General features: G+C 27.2%; 1 protein-coding gene across 2 annotated transcripts; it reads right to left on the reverse strand.

The window, feature by feature from the left end:
* Window positions 1-5,063: 5,063 nt before the first annotated feature.
* On the reverse strand, window positions 5,064-18,025 carry LOC107618012 (uncharacterized). 2 transcript variants are annotated; one of them, XM_016319926.3, is made up of 2 exons: window positions 17,496-18,025; window positions 5,064-5,800 (listed from the first exon to the last, which is right to left on the reverse strand). In XM_016319926.3, exons 1-2 carry the CDS (start codon window positions 17,835-17,837, stop codon window positions 5,324-5,326), a joined length of 819 nt encoding a protein of 272 aa, XP_016175412.1. In that variant the 5' UTR covers window positions 17,838-18,025; the 3' UTR covers window positions 5,064-5,323. The 2 variants fall into 2 exon arrangements, with proteins under 2 accessions (XP_016175412.1, XP_016175413.1); XM_016319927.3 differs by lacking the exon at window positions 17,496-18,025 and adding an exon at window positions 6,697-7,299.
* Window positions 18,026-19,018: the final 993 nt, after the last annotated feature.

Genomic DNA, 19,018 nt, shown 5'->3' on the forward strand with positions numbered 1-19,018 from the left:
ATTATGTTACTTTGGGACTATTTATGCATGAAATGCAATGCTCAAAAACACATAAATCGTTCCAGGCCTTTGTGTTTTACAAAATGTATATAAATCGTCCTAGGCTACCATGAGTTACATTTTTTTTTTATTTTAAAGCTCATTGCCCTAACACGATTTATGTGTAACTAGTTACCCCTCAAGACCCTATGACGATTTATGTATTATTATGGTAAGGCACATTAGGCTGGGACGATTTACATTTAAAAACACAAAGCTCATGACTATGGAATAATTTATGTGCTAAAAGAGGTTATAAATAAAGGAAAACCATGAATATCGATCCATAGTGAAGTTGAGAGTTTTAGGAAAATGGCTGAGAATGTGTTTTTGTAGTTCATTACCAGAAAAAAATTGATGAAAAAGTAAGGGTATAACGTTCAATAATAAAAAGTAGGTAAGAGTGTTAGTAAATCCTTCAACGAATTTAGAGGATTTACGAAATAGTATATTATAGAAGTAAATAAAATTACAATAAAAAGTAAATAAAATTCATATGAATAAAATTAAATAAAAAAATAAGAAATTTTATACACAACATAAATATAGTACAATAAAATATACAAAAAAAATAAAAATATCATAAAAATTAATAAAAATAAAAATTTATATAACAATATTTGTCATATAAATAAAAAAATACAATAAAAATAAATAAAAAATTATATAAACAAAATCAAATAAAATAAAAAAAATTTCATAAAAAATATACATATAAAAAATAGTATAATAAATAATTAAAAAAATAGTATGTACTCTAAAAATATAAGATCAGAATACTAAAAAAATAATATAAAAAATATAAGATCATATTGTATTTTTATGTACATGATAAATATTTTTTATATTATTTTTTAGTATGCTGATCTTATATTTTAGAGTACGTATTACTTCTTAGTTCATATGAGTTTTTTTTATCATTTACTAAACTATTTTTTATATGTATATTTTTTATGAATTTTATTTGATTTTATTCATATGATTTTTATTTATTTTTATTGTATTTTTTATTCATATGACAAATATTGTTGTATAAATTCTTATTTTTATGATATTTTTATTTTTTTTGTTTATATAATTTTTTTTATCTTTTATTGTACTATATTTATGTTGTATATAATTTTTTTTATTTGGTTTTATTCATATGAATTTTATTTACTTTTTATCGTAATTTTATTTACTTCTATAATATATTATTTCGTAAATCCTCTAAACTCGTTGAAGGATTTACGAACACTCTGACCTACTTTTAATTACTAAACGTTACACTCTTACTTTTTCATCAATTTTTCTCTGGTAATGAACTACAAAAACACATTCTCAGCCATCTTCCTAAAACTCTCAACTTAACTATGGATCGATATTCATGGTTCTCCTTTATTTATAACCTCTTTTAGCACATAAATTATTTCATAGTCATGAACTTGTGTTTTTTAATGTAAATGGTCCCAGCCTAATGTGCCTTACCATAGTAATACATAAATCGTGCTAGGGTCTTGAGGGGTGACTAGTTACACATAAATCGTGCTAGGACAATGAGCTTTAGGATAAAAAAATGTAACTCATGGTGACCTAGGACGATTTATATACATTTTGTTAAACACAAAGGCTCGGGACGATTTATGTATTTTTGAGCATTGCATTTCATGTATAAATCGTCCCAGGGTAACATGATTTATATATTATTTAAAACACAAAAGTTTAGGACGATTTATATATTATATGATTTAGGAAAATCACGTTTTTAAAATCCATTTAGGAGAATCGAGTAATTTGGTTCTTCTCTTAATTTATTTAAATAAAAAAGCCTATTTTCTTCGTAATTAAGTGAAAAAAATTATTTTCATGAAACTAATTTATTTAATTGAGAATTTATTTCTTATCCATTGTTATTTTAGAACATTAAAATTTAACATTTAGTATCATTTAAAGAATTATAAAAAAAATAATTTTCTATCATAAACTAACAAAAGTAAACATTATTAGCAAAAAGGAAAAAGAAAAGAAGTAAAAGTACAATATTTATTTAGTTGTTTTTGGGCCGTATTTAGAAGGAAAATTGAGATTGAGAGTCAGAGATTAAGTGACTAAGACTGAATAAAGTCTCTATAGTATATTTGATGTAAAGTGTATAAGATTGAGTTATATCTTAATATCCTATTTGGTTTAAAATAAATATAAAGATGAAATAAGAATATTTACTAAAATACTGTTAGTTATTAAAAAAAATATTGTTAAATTTTCAGTCTCTCATAAATTTTAGTCCTTTATATTTTTATTTTTTAGAGGTAATGAAGGGACTAAAATTTTGTATTCTAAGACTAAAATTTTAGCCCCAATCTCTAGCCACCAAACACAATACTAAGGACCCGTTTGGGAAGTTTTGAAAGTAATTTTTTTGAGTTTTTAACTTATGAAAAATAATAGTATTAATGTCTAGTGCAATTTTCAAAACTAAATTACAACTTTTTAAGAAGCTATTTACGAGTTTAATTAAACTGTTTACCCAAACTGAACAATCTCAATCTTTGTTCTAGTTCGAGTATCTGAAAATAAACATTACCTTAGATACTAAAATATAAACAAACATTATTGTGTTTATAAAATATGAAACAATTAAATATTGTATTTGATTAAAAAATAATTTATTACAGATAGAATTAGATAAAAAAATTTTAGAGTACTAGTACGATTAGAATTAAAAAATTCTTAACTCGCAAATAAAATAAAGTTAAATTTTAGAAATAATTTAAATACAGGGACAATTAAAGTAAAGTCTAAATCCTTCTCTATCCAATACATTACTAATCCTAAATTTATTATTTAAGACTTAGTTTAAAATTGTAATTATTATTAGTTATTTTTTGAAATTTATGGTACTGTTAACTAATTATGTAAATTTTTATTTATAAAAATATATTTAAAAAAGCCTTAAAAAAACTTGTAGTATCTCTTAGAAATAATTTTTTGGTAAACCTTCATTAGAGATTTATATTACTATGAAGTTGTTATTAAACACAAAAACGTCTTGAACAAAACTCTCAAAAACAAAAAATAAATAAGGTATTCAAATTTTTACATATAATCACTCAAAATGTGTTTTTTTTTTTTCTGGGCAAAACTAAAATCCTAATAAAAACATAAGAATATAAATATATAATAGAAAAGTATAGAAAAACAATGAATTTAGTGAACAATAGAATTAAAAAAAATTAAAATAAGATGATAATTAATTTAAGTAATTTCTAATAATTTTGAATTTTGAATTTAAAAAAAGTAAAGATTTACAGATAGTGCAGTTACGTATACGGTAACCTCTCTTCTTCGCATGTGATTTTTGTTTTGTAGAACCTTCCCCTTGTCCATTCTCTTCCCATCTCTCCGGTCCGACGCTGCCAAAAACACTAGCCGCCGCCCAAAACACCAGCCAACGCGGCCCATCTTTCCACGAACGTCTGAGCAAGCATCCCCTTCGCACACATTGCGTCCCTCGTGCAGCCCGCCAACGCGCCGTTCATGCGCCGCCCTTCCTCCCACCGATTCGACTCCTCCTCCTCTTCCATCTTTGGCTGCTGCGCGTTCGGGTTCGAAGCTCACATAGTAGATTTGCAACCTCACCTAGCCGAAGTTGTTGTTGCGTGGCTGTTCCGTCGCCAGATCTCTTCCCCTGTCTCCATGCGTCGACATCGACCCTCTCCACCCCGCAAATGTGATGCATGTTCAATTCATTAGGTATGTAGATGGTTATTTTAATTCTTAATTAGATGGTTATTTTATTTGATTCAGTTTAAGTATATACAATTAACAGATGTTGGATGGTTATTTTAATAGGTAGCCGGATGATTATTTTAATAACTACGTGGATGGTTGTTTGATAACAATCCCGCAATGGTGATGGAAGAGGGGGCTACAGGGGATGGACGATGATGGCCAGTGAAAAAACTTCTAACAACCAGAGAGGTGGGATGATTGATGAGAATGGAGTGACAGACGGTTGGGGGAAGAGGATCTTTGGATGAATTCTTTTGATAAATTAGAATTGGGATGATAACTTTTTTAAAATAACTGTTTGGTTTCTTTTTTTTTTTTTGTATTGAGTCAAATTTAAAACCCATTGTTTACATTGTTAAAATTTCTCTTTATCTCCCTAACGAAGTTGACATCCAATAGATCACACTTGCCTAACAAAACAAAAATAAACCCAATAGGCTAAACAAAGTAACTGCGCATCCTAACATGTAAACCCCGTTACAGTGTATCTGTTCAGGCTTTCACCCAAGCCAGCCTTTCCACAAGTCATGGTCACAAGCTCTGATTGCTAAAGAAAGAGCGGAAGCACGTGTCCACAAACAATAGCACCAGGGAGAATCTCAGTACCCAACATCTGTCTCGTAGTGTGACCCAATTTTCTTTTGTTGGAGAAAAAAAAAAAGAAAGAAAAGAAAAACCAAAGAAAAAAGAATAGGGGAAACAACACAGCCGAAATGGCCACGACACATCTGAGGCTGGCACGCTGCAACAACAGAGGAGGTTCTGTCCACTCAAACTCCGCACCACGAGAGCGCACACCCTTCTTCACCAACCAATCAGCCACCGTGTTAGCCTCTCACCGAACAACATTGAAGTGCACAGAATAGCCACAAATTCTTTGGGAAGTCAAATTATTTCTTTTCAGAAGAATTTAAACAGAAAAACACTTAGTTTATTTCAGAAAAAGGTTCCACAAATTACCTAAGGAACCTTTTATTTGAAAGAATCTTCAAATTTACCAGTTATCACTTATCAGTCAGTGCTGTAGTGTCTTCATGTTTCATTGTATAAACATGAAAAATCAAAGCCTGCAGTACAACTAAAGCATGGAAATAGCATCCAATAAAATTTGGTTACTTGCATTAGTAGCTTTCGGTATTTTGAATGCCCTTTACTTTCTTCAGTAGCTGCAATCAAAGTTGTAAACTACTAAACTTAATTGTCTGGAAAATTCACCTAACCCTTAAGGTGGTTAGTTGTAGTTGCAATATATATTTTTTCAAATAGAAAAAGAAGAATTTTTTATTAAGAGAAATAATGTACAAAAGAGGATGAGACATCCTCACATACATACAAAATATATGACTAAGACCTAATACAAAACATGTCAATTCCCTTGAATGTCTAATTAACAAAACATCCTTGAACAGGCCATGTGCTGAATACCAAAAGGAAACCAAGAAGAGAGTGTAATTGAAATGTACCCAACATAACACCTGCAATTCATTTATGAATTAACTGTTCCTAGCAACATTTAGAAGATAAATGGGATAACAGCCTTAACATTTTTAGGGAAATCTTCAAACTTAGAGAGATACCATTTCCTCGTTGCATAGCTCCTGCCCACCAAATAGAAAGTGGTGCCTATGGCAAAACACAATGAATACACAGTCTGAGAAATCATTGAAATCCCATAGAACACAGTAATCTCAAAGAGGTAATGTGGGCATATCACAAGCCCAAACAAGCCACCCTTTGGAATCTTGTACTCCTTTTCGCCCTCCCCTCGCAGTTTCGAAAGGAGGTAATGGTGGTAGAAGTTTCCAATGATACCAATGAGGAACACCGCAACCCCAGGGTACATGAGATCAATTTGTGGCTGTGGAAGCCCCTCTGTTACCGTTAGGTGCTGACTATAGGTCATAGTTGCAGCTGATACAAAATAACTCAGAGTGATGGGGATTGCAGAATCAAGATACATGTAGCCACTATATTTGTGGACAAACAACACCTACACAGCACAATCAAACAACATTTCTTAAAATTTATGAGAAACAGAAGATTAGAACATAAACAGAATGCATTACACATATATATTAAACAATAATCACTCATATCCAACCAAACAGCAAACTGTTATTTCTTTTATTCTAAGAAACTAATCACACAATTTCCAAGTCAATAGTAATAGTTACCAATTTGTGATTCCTTAGTCCATTTACCAAAAGTCTTAGACTCGACCCCGGGATGGAATTAACCTTAGCACGAGAGCCTTAGCCTTACCCCTTTGATGAGACCTCGTCATATTAGGACTAAAAATTATGGGTCATGTACCAAAAGGAAGAAGAGAAAAAAGAAGGGGAAAGGGAGGAGGGGAGAATTCCCGTTGGGTCAAAATCTACTTTCATCACCGATGCCCTTTTCATCCTTGCTAAGAAATCTCCACAAAACCTACCAACCTAATTTCTAAATTGACTTTTAAGTAAACAAGAGACTAATTTCAAAAACAAAAGAGGGACTAAAAAAAACTGGAAGAGTAAAAGAGAAGAAAAACCTTAATTGCATACGAGTATACTTTGACCTATTTCCTAATACTAATCATCCCTAGAAGGCTAGAACTCTCTCTAAGACCTCCATAGATAGGTGATCAAATTAGTAGAAACTCTAGTAATAGATAAGACAGATAATAAATTGGAGAAATTTCAATGCACTCGCAAGTCTTTGAAACTTTTAATTTTAATTCTTTCTGTCCAAACTTGACACGCACATTCTCACCCCTTTCGTTGACCAAGACACAAATATTTTTGTCTCAGAAACAGAAAATTCATGATTTTCTCTAGACATCTAAACCCTAAAAACGAAAAAATTGAATGTTATTATTAGTTATTAGTTATTATTATTTACTACCTCTAAGTCTCTCTTGAGGAAATGGAGGGTAACAGCAGATTGGAGGAGGGTAGATCTGAGCCCCTCGTTAGGGAAGATGAAGAACGAAACGACGCCGGCAAGAAAAGCGGGAGTGTAGAGCATCAGCATCCCAGCTCTGCTTGACAGCTTGATCTGTTTAGAAGAGTCGCCGGTGGTGGCATTCCAGAATTTGGAATAGTTCAGATGCTTCCCTCTCATCTCCGAGAACCCCGTGTTCGTCAGCGACACCAGGCTCACCACCGACAAGGCTGAAACCACCAAAGACGGCGGCGGTGGGAAGAGGAACTTCAGTAGCGCAGACATTACCATGATCCTAGCTAGAGATGGTAATAATAGGCCCTACTTATTCTTCATGCTCATGCCTCATGCCTCATGCCTCATGCCTCATGCCTGATTGAGGCTTTTTATGTACATGTTTTTTCTAGGGCAATGCTACGGTGTAGATTTCAAATTGTCTACACATATGGAAGGACAGATGTCGAATAGAGGAGGAAGAATTCAGAAACGTACAAAACAAGATGGGATAAGGGCATAATAAGGCATTAAGGCTTGAAGAATTGGGACTCACAAAAGCTGAAAAAGCTTGTAACAAACTAATAATGGATCCACGTGTTTTTAAATTCCTTGCTAATGATTTTTATAACCATTTTTTAACGAGGTTTATTTATTTACAGTCATATTAAAAGAAAATTTAAATGGATACGAATTTTTTTTCATAAAGATAGCTTCACTTCAATTGCACGTGAAAAAATCGATGCACTAAAATATTGAATTTTAGTGATATACTAAAATCATTTGCTATTTTTATATTAATTTTGTGTTTAGAGTTTTATTATTAACGAGTATTATATTTGTATTTTATACAAAATTAAGATGATATTATTAGTAAAAAATTAATTATTAAATATCCATACATTAATGTTTTTCAGTATGAATGAATTATTTTGTAATTTTCTACGGTTATTGTGTTGTTAGCAAAAGAAAAATAATAATATTTTAATAAATTTATAAATAGATTTTAATTTTAATTAAATAATTTTTTTTATTAGACTGTAATAAATAAATAAAATAATATGAAGAGGAGACGATAATATTTTAAGTATAATATGTTATAAATTGGTCTAATTATATTGTTATTGTAATTTAATTTTTTAATATGATTACAAATAAACCTCAGTAAAAAATAGCGATGAGAATCATTAGCAACAAATTAAAAAACATGTGAATTTATTATTATAAGTTTTTTTATTTTTTGTGGATTCTAACCCTTCAAACATTATCCCATCTAGGCATGGCAATTCTCTTGGGATTAGTGGGGAGCCTAAAACAAAATTTTGGGCCCAAAAATTTAATATAAAAATTTAAGATTAAATTTATATGTAATTTTTTAAATTTTTGAAGGTTATATTTCATTTTTTTTGTGATTTATTAAAGTAGAAGAACTATTTATAGGTGTTGATATTGTAGAAGTTATATGTTTTTCTTCTTAAATATTAGTCTTTCTCTTAAAAAAAATGTATCAATTTTTTATTTTTTATCATTATTTTATATAAAAATTTGAATATATATCCTGTAAAATATGTAAAAAAAATAAAAAAAAATATTAAAATTTATAATATTTATTGATTTTTTTAATCAATTTATACAAATACAATAATATCAATACTTATTGAATATTCTAATATTTTTTATCATATAAAAAATTAAATTAAATAAGCAGTAATATATAAAATAATATTAAATTAAATAAATAAAAATACCTAATTTTAGAATGAGAAGCAAAATATATTTTTATAATGAGAAACAAAACAACAAGCATGATAATTTTTGTTAGATAACTTTTTTTGTTAGATGTATTGTGAAGCTAATCAATGTCCATTCTAAAAATTATTATGCAATAAAAGCATGAGATAGAAATTGAATATGGGTACCCTACATTGTAGGAAAGCATTTGAACCAACTAAATTACTTTTTTGGGCAAATCACAATAATAAGTCAAGGAGAGCAAAATTTTACCCGATTCGGTCAAAACGAAAACTATTTCATAAATCCATGCACGTTTATATGTAGTTCAAACCAGCTAAATTCGAATTCATTTCTACATAATTCGAACCAGGTTGGTTCGAATTATAACCAAACACACGCACACACTAATTCGAACTACACACTACATCGTATAATTCGAATTATGCTGTTAAAAAAATTAATAATTTATTAAAAAAATTATTAAAAAATTTATTAAAAAATTAATAATTTAAAATTAAAAAATATATATTTTATTTCATACGTTAAAAAAAAGCTAACAAAATATTTAATTACGAGACTTCTTTAAAATATTAATGAGCTATCAATTCGAATTCCATACAATACTTTTCTGTCCATTTTTAATAACTCATGAATATTTTTTAATAAATTTTTTTAATAAATTTATTTAAATTATACTACAAAAAATATTTTATCCTATGCAAAATAATTTTTAAAAAATAGCTTAAAAAATGTTAGGAGTACTATAAAAATTTGTAATGTTCTAATAACTTAGGTAAATACATGCATGTACTCAAATTTTAAATAAAATACTCTATATAGTCAATAATAATTTAGAAATGAAAGAAAATATTTTATTTTATACAAAATAATTTTAAAAAATGGCTTAAAAGATGTTATGAGTACTATAAAAGTTTGTAATATTCTAGTGATTTAGGTAAATACATGATAAAAATATTTTTTCTTTAATTTCTAAATTATTAGTGACTATGTGGAGTATTTCTTTAATGTCCTAAGTCATTAGGACATTACAAATTTTTATAGTACTTCTAACATTTTTTAAGCCATCTTTTAAATTATTTTGCATAGAATAAAATATTTTTTTGTGGTATAATTTAAATAAATTTATTAAAAAATATTCATGAGCTATCAAGAATGGGCAGAAGAGTATTGTATAGAATTCGAATTGCTCACCATATAATTTGAATCAGAGAGATTCGAACTTCTCCATGCGTAATTCGAGAGTATTGTATAGAATTCGAATTACTCACCATATAATTTGAATCAGAGTGATTCGAACTTTCACATGCGTAATTCGAATCATGTAATATCTCACCATATAATTTAAATAATTTTATTAAAAAATTATCATGAATATTTTTTAATAAATTTATTTAAATTATACCACAAAAAAATATTTTATTCTATGCAAAATAATTTAAAAGATGGCTTAAAAAATGTTAGAAGTACTATAAAAATTTGTAATGTCCTAATGACTTAGGACATTAAAGAAATACTCCACATAGTCACTAATAATTTAGAAATTAAAGAAAAAATATTTTTATCATGTATTTACCTAAATCACTAGAATATTACAAACTTTTATAGTACTCATAACATCTTTTAAGCCATTTTTTAAAATTATTTTGTATAGAATAAAATATATTTTTTAATTATTTTGTATGGAATAAAATATTTTCTTTCATTTCTAAATTATTATTGACTATGTAGAGTATTTTATTTAAAATTTGAGTACATGCATGTATTTACCTAAGTTATTAGAACATTACAAATTTTTATAGTACTTCTAACATTTTTTAAGCCATTTTTTTTAAATTGTTTTGCAAGGATAAAATATTTTTTGTAGTATAATTTAAATAATTTTATTAAAAAAATTATTAAAAAATATTCATGAGCTATTAAAAATGGACAGAAAAGTATTATATGAAATTCGAATTGATAGCTCATTAATATTTTAAAGAAGTCTCGTAATTAAATATTTTGATAGGTTTTTTTTAACGTATGAAATAAAATATATATTTTTTTATTTTTAAATTATTAATTTTTAACAGCATAATTCGAATTATACCATGAATTACTATGTGTGTAATTCGAACCAACCTGGTTCGAATTAGTGTGTGCGTGTGTTTGTGTATAATTCGAACTAACCTGGTTCGAATTAATGTGTGCATGTATTTGTGTATAATTCGAACCAAGCTGGTTCGAATAAAGTAGAAATGGAGTTCGAATTTAATTGGTTCGAACTACATATAAACGTACATTGGTAGATTCATGAAGCAGTTTTCGTTTTGGTTTATTCACGTAAATTATTTCCTTCCTTGATTTATTTCTGTTTTTTGCCCTACTTTTTGTTTTTTAAAAAACTACTACTAATTATTTTAGAAAAAGTTTGGGGACCAAGCCCCATTATCCTAGTTAAGCTCCGCGACTACTTGGGATGGATATTCACAAAAATTTATCCGTTAGAGAGTATATTTAGAGAGTATTTTTTTAAAAAAAATAAAAACGAGTAATAAACAAAATAAAGGTGGAAAGAGAGGTGTGTCCATTTAATATATTTAAAATTATATATATATATATATATATATATATATATATGTTAAAACTCTACCCCCAACCCCAAATCACAGTTTCTACGCCTCTCTAAAATATAAATTTTTTTTATCATATTGTAAAAAAACGAAAGATATTATATATATGAAGGATTACCATGTGTTTATAATACGCAAGAAAAGAAAGTAATCTTTAAAGATCTATTTTGTATTTAAATTTTATTCCAATAATATATAGATCAGATCTAAATACCTTTAGACGCTTTAGTAAAAACTTTATTCTTCGATTGTAAGAAGACTCTATGCATATTCACACCGAGACCAACCTTTGCTGTCAACTCCTTAACTAATGGACATCTGATCTAAATTGAGAAATCTCTTGCAACTCTTTGCACACCATAAAATTCTTCTCCAAGAATTAGGCTCACGTACATTTATGTGCGTAGAGGTAAAGGAATAAAACTCTTGTGTTTTATTCTGGTCTCTGTCACCTTCCTCTACTCCTAGCATACATATATATAGTATGAGATTTGTTACTGATTTTAAATTTGAATCTCAATTCAAATTTAAATTATATCTTAAAATTCTAAATCTGAATCCTTCAAATTTATGAATCATATCATAATTCAATTTAAAACAGAATCAGTTAAGATCTCATCCAAATTTAGAAATAGAATAACTAGTTATTCTCAAATCTCATTTAATATTCTCAATTATCATACTATTATTATATTTTTTTTTTACCAAAGATAGGAGACTCGAACCCACAACCTCTTAATTGAGTATGGGGAGACTATGCCATTTGAGTTATAACTCATTGGCTACTATTATTATATTCTTGGTACTAGCAAAAAATATAATAATATTCTATTTGAATTAATATAATTATTTATTTGATAAAATCAAATTAATAATTAAATAATTCTACAGCAAAGATTAGAACACTCGTTAGTGTGTGACCCTATAGGTTCAATACTAAGCAGATAGTAAATTAGTCATACTAAATTTACTAATCAAGGTTGGCGTCTACAACACTCCTCAACGACCCGATAATATGAAGTAATATATTTTTACTAAGAACCTTAGAAGAACAAAGTATAATTCCTTCTATCTTTCTAGCTCTTGGTTAACTCTTAGAATATGGTTTAACTGTCAAACTCTAATTTGTTGCCATTATTATAATGAACTGTGAATGGCTTAAGAAACTTATTTCTTCATTCATTCAATCCCCTTGACGAAGGTTTTATTCATCTCATTCATTATAATCATAGAGCTCAAACTCTTTACCGAGAGTTGACGGATTCCTTATTGACTAATCATTAATTCTACAAGTATTTAAATCATACCCAATATCCATTCAACTAGCACCCTAGGGTATTAGGTGTCCGGAATCAAAGTATAATAAATACATTGTTAATTACTATGATAGTCGCAGGTAAAAGGAAACTCTATTACTATGTTCATCTTGAGAATATCCTATTGACAAATATACGGTAATTATAACCATTAGGAATTCTCAATTGAGCCAGTTCAATGGTCATATCTCTATATGCACCATCTATATATATAATTTAATAAATGATATCTATTAATCTTCATCCAATGAAGACCATTATATATATATTGATCTTTTCGGATTATTAATGTTTTTTTTAATAATTGTATGACCAAGAACAATTTAGATTAAATTATAAAAGATTTATCTCTCAATATTATGATCACTATCACAATGATAAATCTCTAAATTTAATCAAGGACCTTATTATATTAACATTTTAATATAATAACAATAACAAATTATTTAACACATGATTGATTGGATTGTGGTCATACTACTTATTTCCAACAATCTCCCACTTGCACGAGAGCCAATCATTATAGATTGGATCTTGGGCATACTATTATCACAATAATCTCCCACTTGCACTAGAGTCAATCAATCATGTATATAATTTTTCAATTTTGTTTATCAAAACTCTTTTGACCTTAAACACCATAACTTTTGAGCATATGTGCTTGACCTTTTACAAAATACACCTAGTGCATAATAAATATCATGTTTTCTCAAAACATGAAATCTCTCACTATAATAGTGCATAATTTATTTTAAGGATAATCCTTATTGAACATTATTATAAAAATCTAAGTAACCATTAGATCTATCTTTATAGAATTGTATCATTATACAAATAGGCTACTTTTTCGAAAAGTTAGTTTGACGATCAAATCTTTTATACTTTCAGGAGAAAGTATATCCTCTATTGAGTGGTATACAATTCTAATAAAAGTAATTGTACTCCCACTTTTTTTCTTTAAGATGGAATCCATTTTTTAAAAAAGAGTTTAACTTCTTATCACAGACACTTTGTCATAAGAAGAGTGATAAAAATAATCTCATTATTTCTTTAGGGTAATCAATAAATCTCATTTATTGGACCTAATATCAATTCTATTGTTTTGCAATCTCTTAACACATATAAGACATCTCCAAACTCTAATGTTCTTGAGTTTCAGCTTATGCTTTTTCCATATCTCATATGGATAAAAAAAATTGATTTAGTGAGAAATTTGTTAATTTAGTAACATTTCTAAAACGTAATCCAAATATTTAACAAATAGTGATCCTCAGCTAAATCGAATTCCATGTTTTTTTAAATATGATGGAGTACATAGAGTACTAGTATTTGTGTGTTGAGAGAATCTCATCCTCTATTCAATACAATATCAATTAGATAATTAGAGATTTTACTTTAAGCTCTTATAATAAAAATACTCATATTGAGTTTTTCTAAAAAGATCACAAACATTAATCATATTAAGGCCAATTATAAATTGTTTGTAATAAAATAAATCTCCAGAAATGCTTGCAAGAACAATTCTCGCTAAAACCATTTGCCTAATGGCATTCTAACTTCTAAAGTTATTTAGATAAAAATATATCGTCCAATACTCCCATTAAGTTAAACAAAATTTTTGATAGTTATATTATCTTACTTTAGGCACCACATCTTCTCAAGATGTTCAGTAATAAATAGTGGAGATATGCCTTTGAAATTAGAACTTATGATTGTCAAAATAACCCATGTAAAATAATATTATAAATACATCAAAAGTTCTGACTATTCCAAAGTCAATTTTATTGGAAAATGTTATCATTTCAATGATAACCCTTTGAAAATACAATTCTCAAATTATATTTAATATATTACTTTCAAGTATGCTACACAAAAGGTGGACATATTTAAAAATTTAAAATATGAAAGTAAATTAAAAAATATATATTTCTGTTAAAATTATTTAGAATCATGAATAAGTACCTTGGTTGTCAAGTTGTTACTCATACCTATTCCAAATAAATATGATTAAATTATATCACATACAATTATATTTCCAAATAATTATCTGGTTGTCAGACAATTATTTAACTGAATTATATTTTATACTCCTAGGTTGTCTAGGTTCAAGTATAAAATTAATTCTCGTTATATATCATCATATGAATAAATAAATTCTGTCTTTGAGTACAAGTCTCCTGTTTGTTAAGTTGCTCCTTGTAAATAAAAGAAATTTATTTTTGGCAAACTCCTAACTTTTAGGATTTATCTCAATTCTTAGAGAATTTCTACCAGTATTTATGGATTAAATTTTATACTCCCAAGTTGTATAGGTAAAAATATAAAATTAAATCCTTAATACATCAAATTTATACACTGATTATTATCTGAAAAATAAAACTCCTGGTTGTCAGGCCGCTCTTTATAATAAAAAATATTAAAAAAACTAATTTCTAAAATTATAGTGTTCAAAACACATCAATCAAATCAAAATCTGATTTTTCATGTACTAACGTTCGGCCTTAAAAAATTATCAAATCAAATTTGTATATATATATATATATATATATATAAGAAACAAACAAAAGATATTTTGCATCTTATTCCTTTTATTGTGATCAAAATCACAATAAAATTTAATATATAAATAAAATCAAATAAAATATTTGATTATAAATATAACTTTTATATTAAAAGAATGATAATTTAATCACAATTAAAAAATTAACATTGAAATAAATTAACTATTAATTTATTAGAAAACCAACTCAATGAAAATAACTGCATTGCATGCTTAAAATTTTTTTTGAATTAATCCTGTTAATTTACAAATTAAAAAAAAAATAGGAATAAAAAAATTTAAACACAAAAAAGCCAAAGCTCTGATACCATTGAAGGATTACCATGTGTTCATAATACGCAGCGGAAGAAAAGAAATTAATCCTTAAAGATCTATTTTGTGCTTAAACTTTATTCCAATAATATATAGATCAGATCTAAATACCTTTAGACGCTTTAGTAAAAACTTTATTCTTCGATTGTACGAAGACTCTATGCGTATCCACACCGAGACCAACCTTTGCTGTCAACTCCTTGACTAATGGACATCTGATCTAAATTGAGGAACCTCTTGCAACTCTTTGCACACCATAAAATTCTTCTCCAAGAATTAGGCTCACATACATTTATGTGCATAGAGATAAAGGAATAAAACTCTTGTGTTTTATTCTGGTCTCCGTCACCTTCCTCTACTCTTGGCATACATATATATAGTATGAGATTTGTTACTGATTTTAAATTTGAATCTCAATTCAAATTTAAATCATATCTTAAAATTCTAAATCTGAATCCTTCAAATTTATGAATCATATCATAATTCAATTTGAAACAGAATTAGTTAGGATCTCATCCAAATTTAGAAATAGAATAACTAGTTATTCTCAAATCTCATTTAATATTCTCAATTATCATACTATTATTATATTCTTGGTGCTAGCAAAAAATATAATAATATTCTATTTGAATTAATATAATTATTTATTTGATCAAATCAAATTAATAATTAAATAATTCTACAGCAAAGATTAGAACACTCGTTAGTGTGTGACCCCATAGGTTCAATACTAAGCGGGTAGTAAATTAGTCATACTAAATTTACTAATCAAGGTTGGCGTCTAGCAACACTCCTCAACGACCTGATAGTATGAAGTAATATATTTTTACTAAGAACTTTAGAAGAACAAAGTATAATTCCTTCCATCTTTTCAGCTCTTGGTTAACTCTTAGAGTATGGTTTAATTGTCAAACTCTAACTTGTTACCATTATTATAATGAACTGTGAATGACTTAAGAAACTCATTTCTTCATTCATTCAATCCCTTTGGCCAAGGTTTTATTCATCTCATTCATTATGATCATAGAGGTCAAACTCTTTACCGAGAGTTGACAGATTTCTTATTGACTAATCATTAATTCTACAAGTATTTAAATCATACCCAATATCCATTCAACTAGCACCCTAAGTTATTAGGTGTCCGGGATCAAAGTATAATAAATACATTGTTAATTACTATGATAGTCGCAGGTCAAAGGAAACTCTATTACTATGTTCATCTTGAGAATATCCTATTGACAAATATATGGTAATTATAACCATTAGGAATTCTCAAAGTAAATCAGTTCAATGGTCATATCTCTATATGCACCATCTATATATATAATTTAATAAATGAGATCTATTAATCTTCATCCAATAAAGACCATTATATATATATTGATCTTTTCGGATTATTAATGTCATTTTTAATAATTCTATGATCAAGAACAATTTAGATTAAATTATAAAAGATTTATCTCTCAATATTATGATCACTATCACAATGATAAATCTCTAAATTTAATCAATGACCTTATTATATTAACATTTTAATATAATAACAATAACAAATTATTTGACACATGATTGATTGGATTGTGGTCATACTACTTATTCCCAACAATATAAAATAAACGAAAGAAAAATTCAATTATATTAGGGGGTTGCATTTTAACCATGAGATGATTATTTTATTAATTATATTATGTATACACTAAAAATTAATCACTAAATAATTATAATATATAATATATATTAAAAATAAATTAAATAACACATATAGTTATATATAAATATATGTTAATTAATTTAATAATTAATTTTTATATAAATATAATATTTTTGTATTTTGGCATATTAAAAAAATATTTAAAAATTAGTAAAATTTATTTATTTTTATTGTTTTTAATTATTAAGCTAATTTTTTTAATTTAATAATATAATAATATATTTTTAATTTATATTTTTAAATATTAATAACTAATTACTAATAAAAAATAATAAATTTTACTCATCTTTTAATATTTTTTGTATTAAAATTCAAAAGATAAGACTATTCTAATTAATGAATATAGAATAAATTTTTTAAAATAAAAAATTAATAAAATAATAAAATATTAAATTAATTATTATTAATTTTATAATTTTTATAAAATATATATTTTATTATCTTAATTTAAGAATAAAAAACTTTTAATTTTACTAATTTTGTCAGTTTAGAAACTTAGATACCTCAAAGAGTCTCTTGAAGTAGTGGAGAGTAACAGCAGAGTTGAGGAGCGTGGATCTAAGACCCTCATTAGGGTATAACCAAAACGAAGCAGCACCCGCAAGAAACCCAGGTCCGTACAACAAAACCATTCCTACTCTGCTCGAAAGCTTTATGTTCTTATTCTTCTGCTTCTCCGTCGCTGCATTCCAGAACTTGGAGTAGTTCAAGTGCTTCCCTATCATCTCCGATACTCCACAGTACGTTAATACCAAGAAGCTGCCCACCATAACGGCTGAAACCACTGCAGACGCTGGCGGCGGGAAAACCAACTTCAACAGCACAGAAGACATCACCGTAGCCATGCTGCTTAATCAATAACTAAGGTTTTATTTAACTTCCTTTTCTAACTCTAATACTTGCATTGCATTATTGCTATGCTGCTTATTATATATTCTTCTTTGGACCGACGGCTATAGGAATTGAAACACGTGATGTCGGAGCTGTGGGGGCGGAGGATCTTATCTTGAAGATATTGGATCAATTATTCATTAATTAAAAATTGATCAATGATTAGCTACGGAGAAAAAGAGTATTTTTTTTCTAAATAAATAAATTAAATATTTTATTTACAAATATAAGTATAAACAAGATATGAACAACTTTTTTTGTTTACAATTTTATTTTGTTTATACTATAAACGTGATAAATAAATAAGACGTTTATAAAAGTAAGTTATTTATAGCGTGATTATTATCATTTGTAAACCACTTTTTACTTTCTTTCTCCTTTTTCTAGACATTTCTGTTGATATATTGAGGTATGCAAGCATTATGATGCGGCATATATATGAGACAATGATATTAACTAACTGAATGTAACATGGCATATCATTAGGGTAATTGACTTTTAGGTTAGTGTTGTTATTTTTCTGTTTCAGTTAAATAAATATATAATTATAGTTAAGGTACTTTTTTTATATTTAGTATCTGTTAAGTAGTGGATTGTATTTAGTTAGTGTTAATTAATTAATTTAAATTTAACTTATAGTTAATTTAATTTATTTAATAAATTTATGTAATTTAACTTATTTAGTTAATTTAATATACTTAATTAGTGTTTATTTCGTTTTCTTCTTTCTTTAATTCGAATTAATTTTTTTGTAATTTTAATTTTGAATATACTAAATTTTTTATTTGTAAAGTTAATTATTCTGAATTCAACTAATGTATGAAATGTGAAATAATTATTTTTTATTATTTTTATTTTTTTATTTAAAAATAAATTTTTTAATAATTGAAATAGATTTGTTATTGAAATGTTTTATTTTTTAACAAAGACCTTGTCTATTGCTTTCTAGGCGAGTGAATCATATTCTTACACCACCGGACGCCATTCTCCTTTACTTGAGGGTGGTTGGGTTTGGCGACCTAGTATGGCTCAAGGAATTTATGTTTGACAACTCCCTAATTACTGTATTTGTAGAGCGTTGGTGTCCGGAGACCCACACATTCCACCAGTCTTGGGGTGAGTGCACCATCATCCT

Source organism: Arachis ipaensis, chromosome B9 (genome assembly GCF_059453495.1).
Source record: "Arachis ipaensis isolate K30076 ecotype BB chromosome B9, ASM5945349v1, whole genome shotgun sequence".
Lineage (NCBI taxonomy): Eukaryota > Viridiplantae > Streptophyta > Magnoliopsida > Fabales > Fabaceae > Arachis > Arachis ipaensis.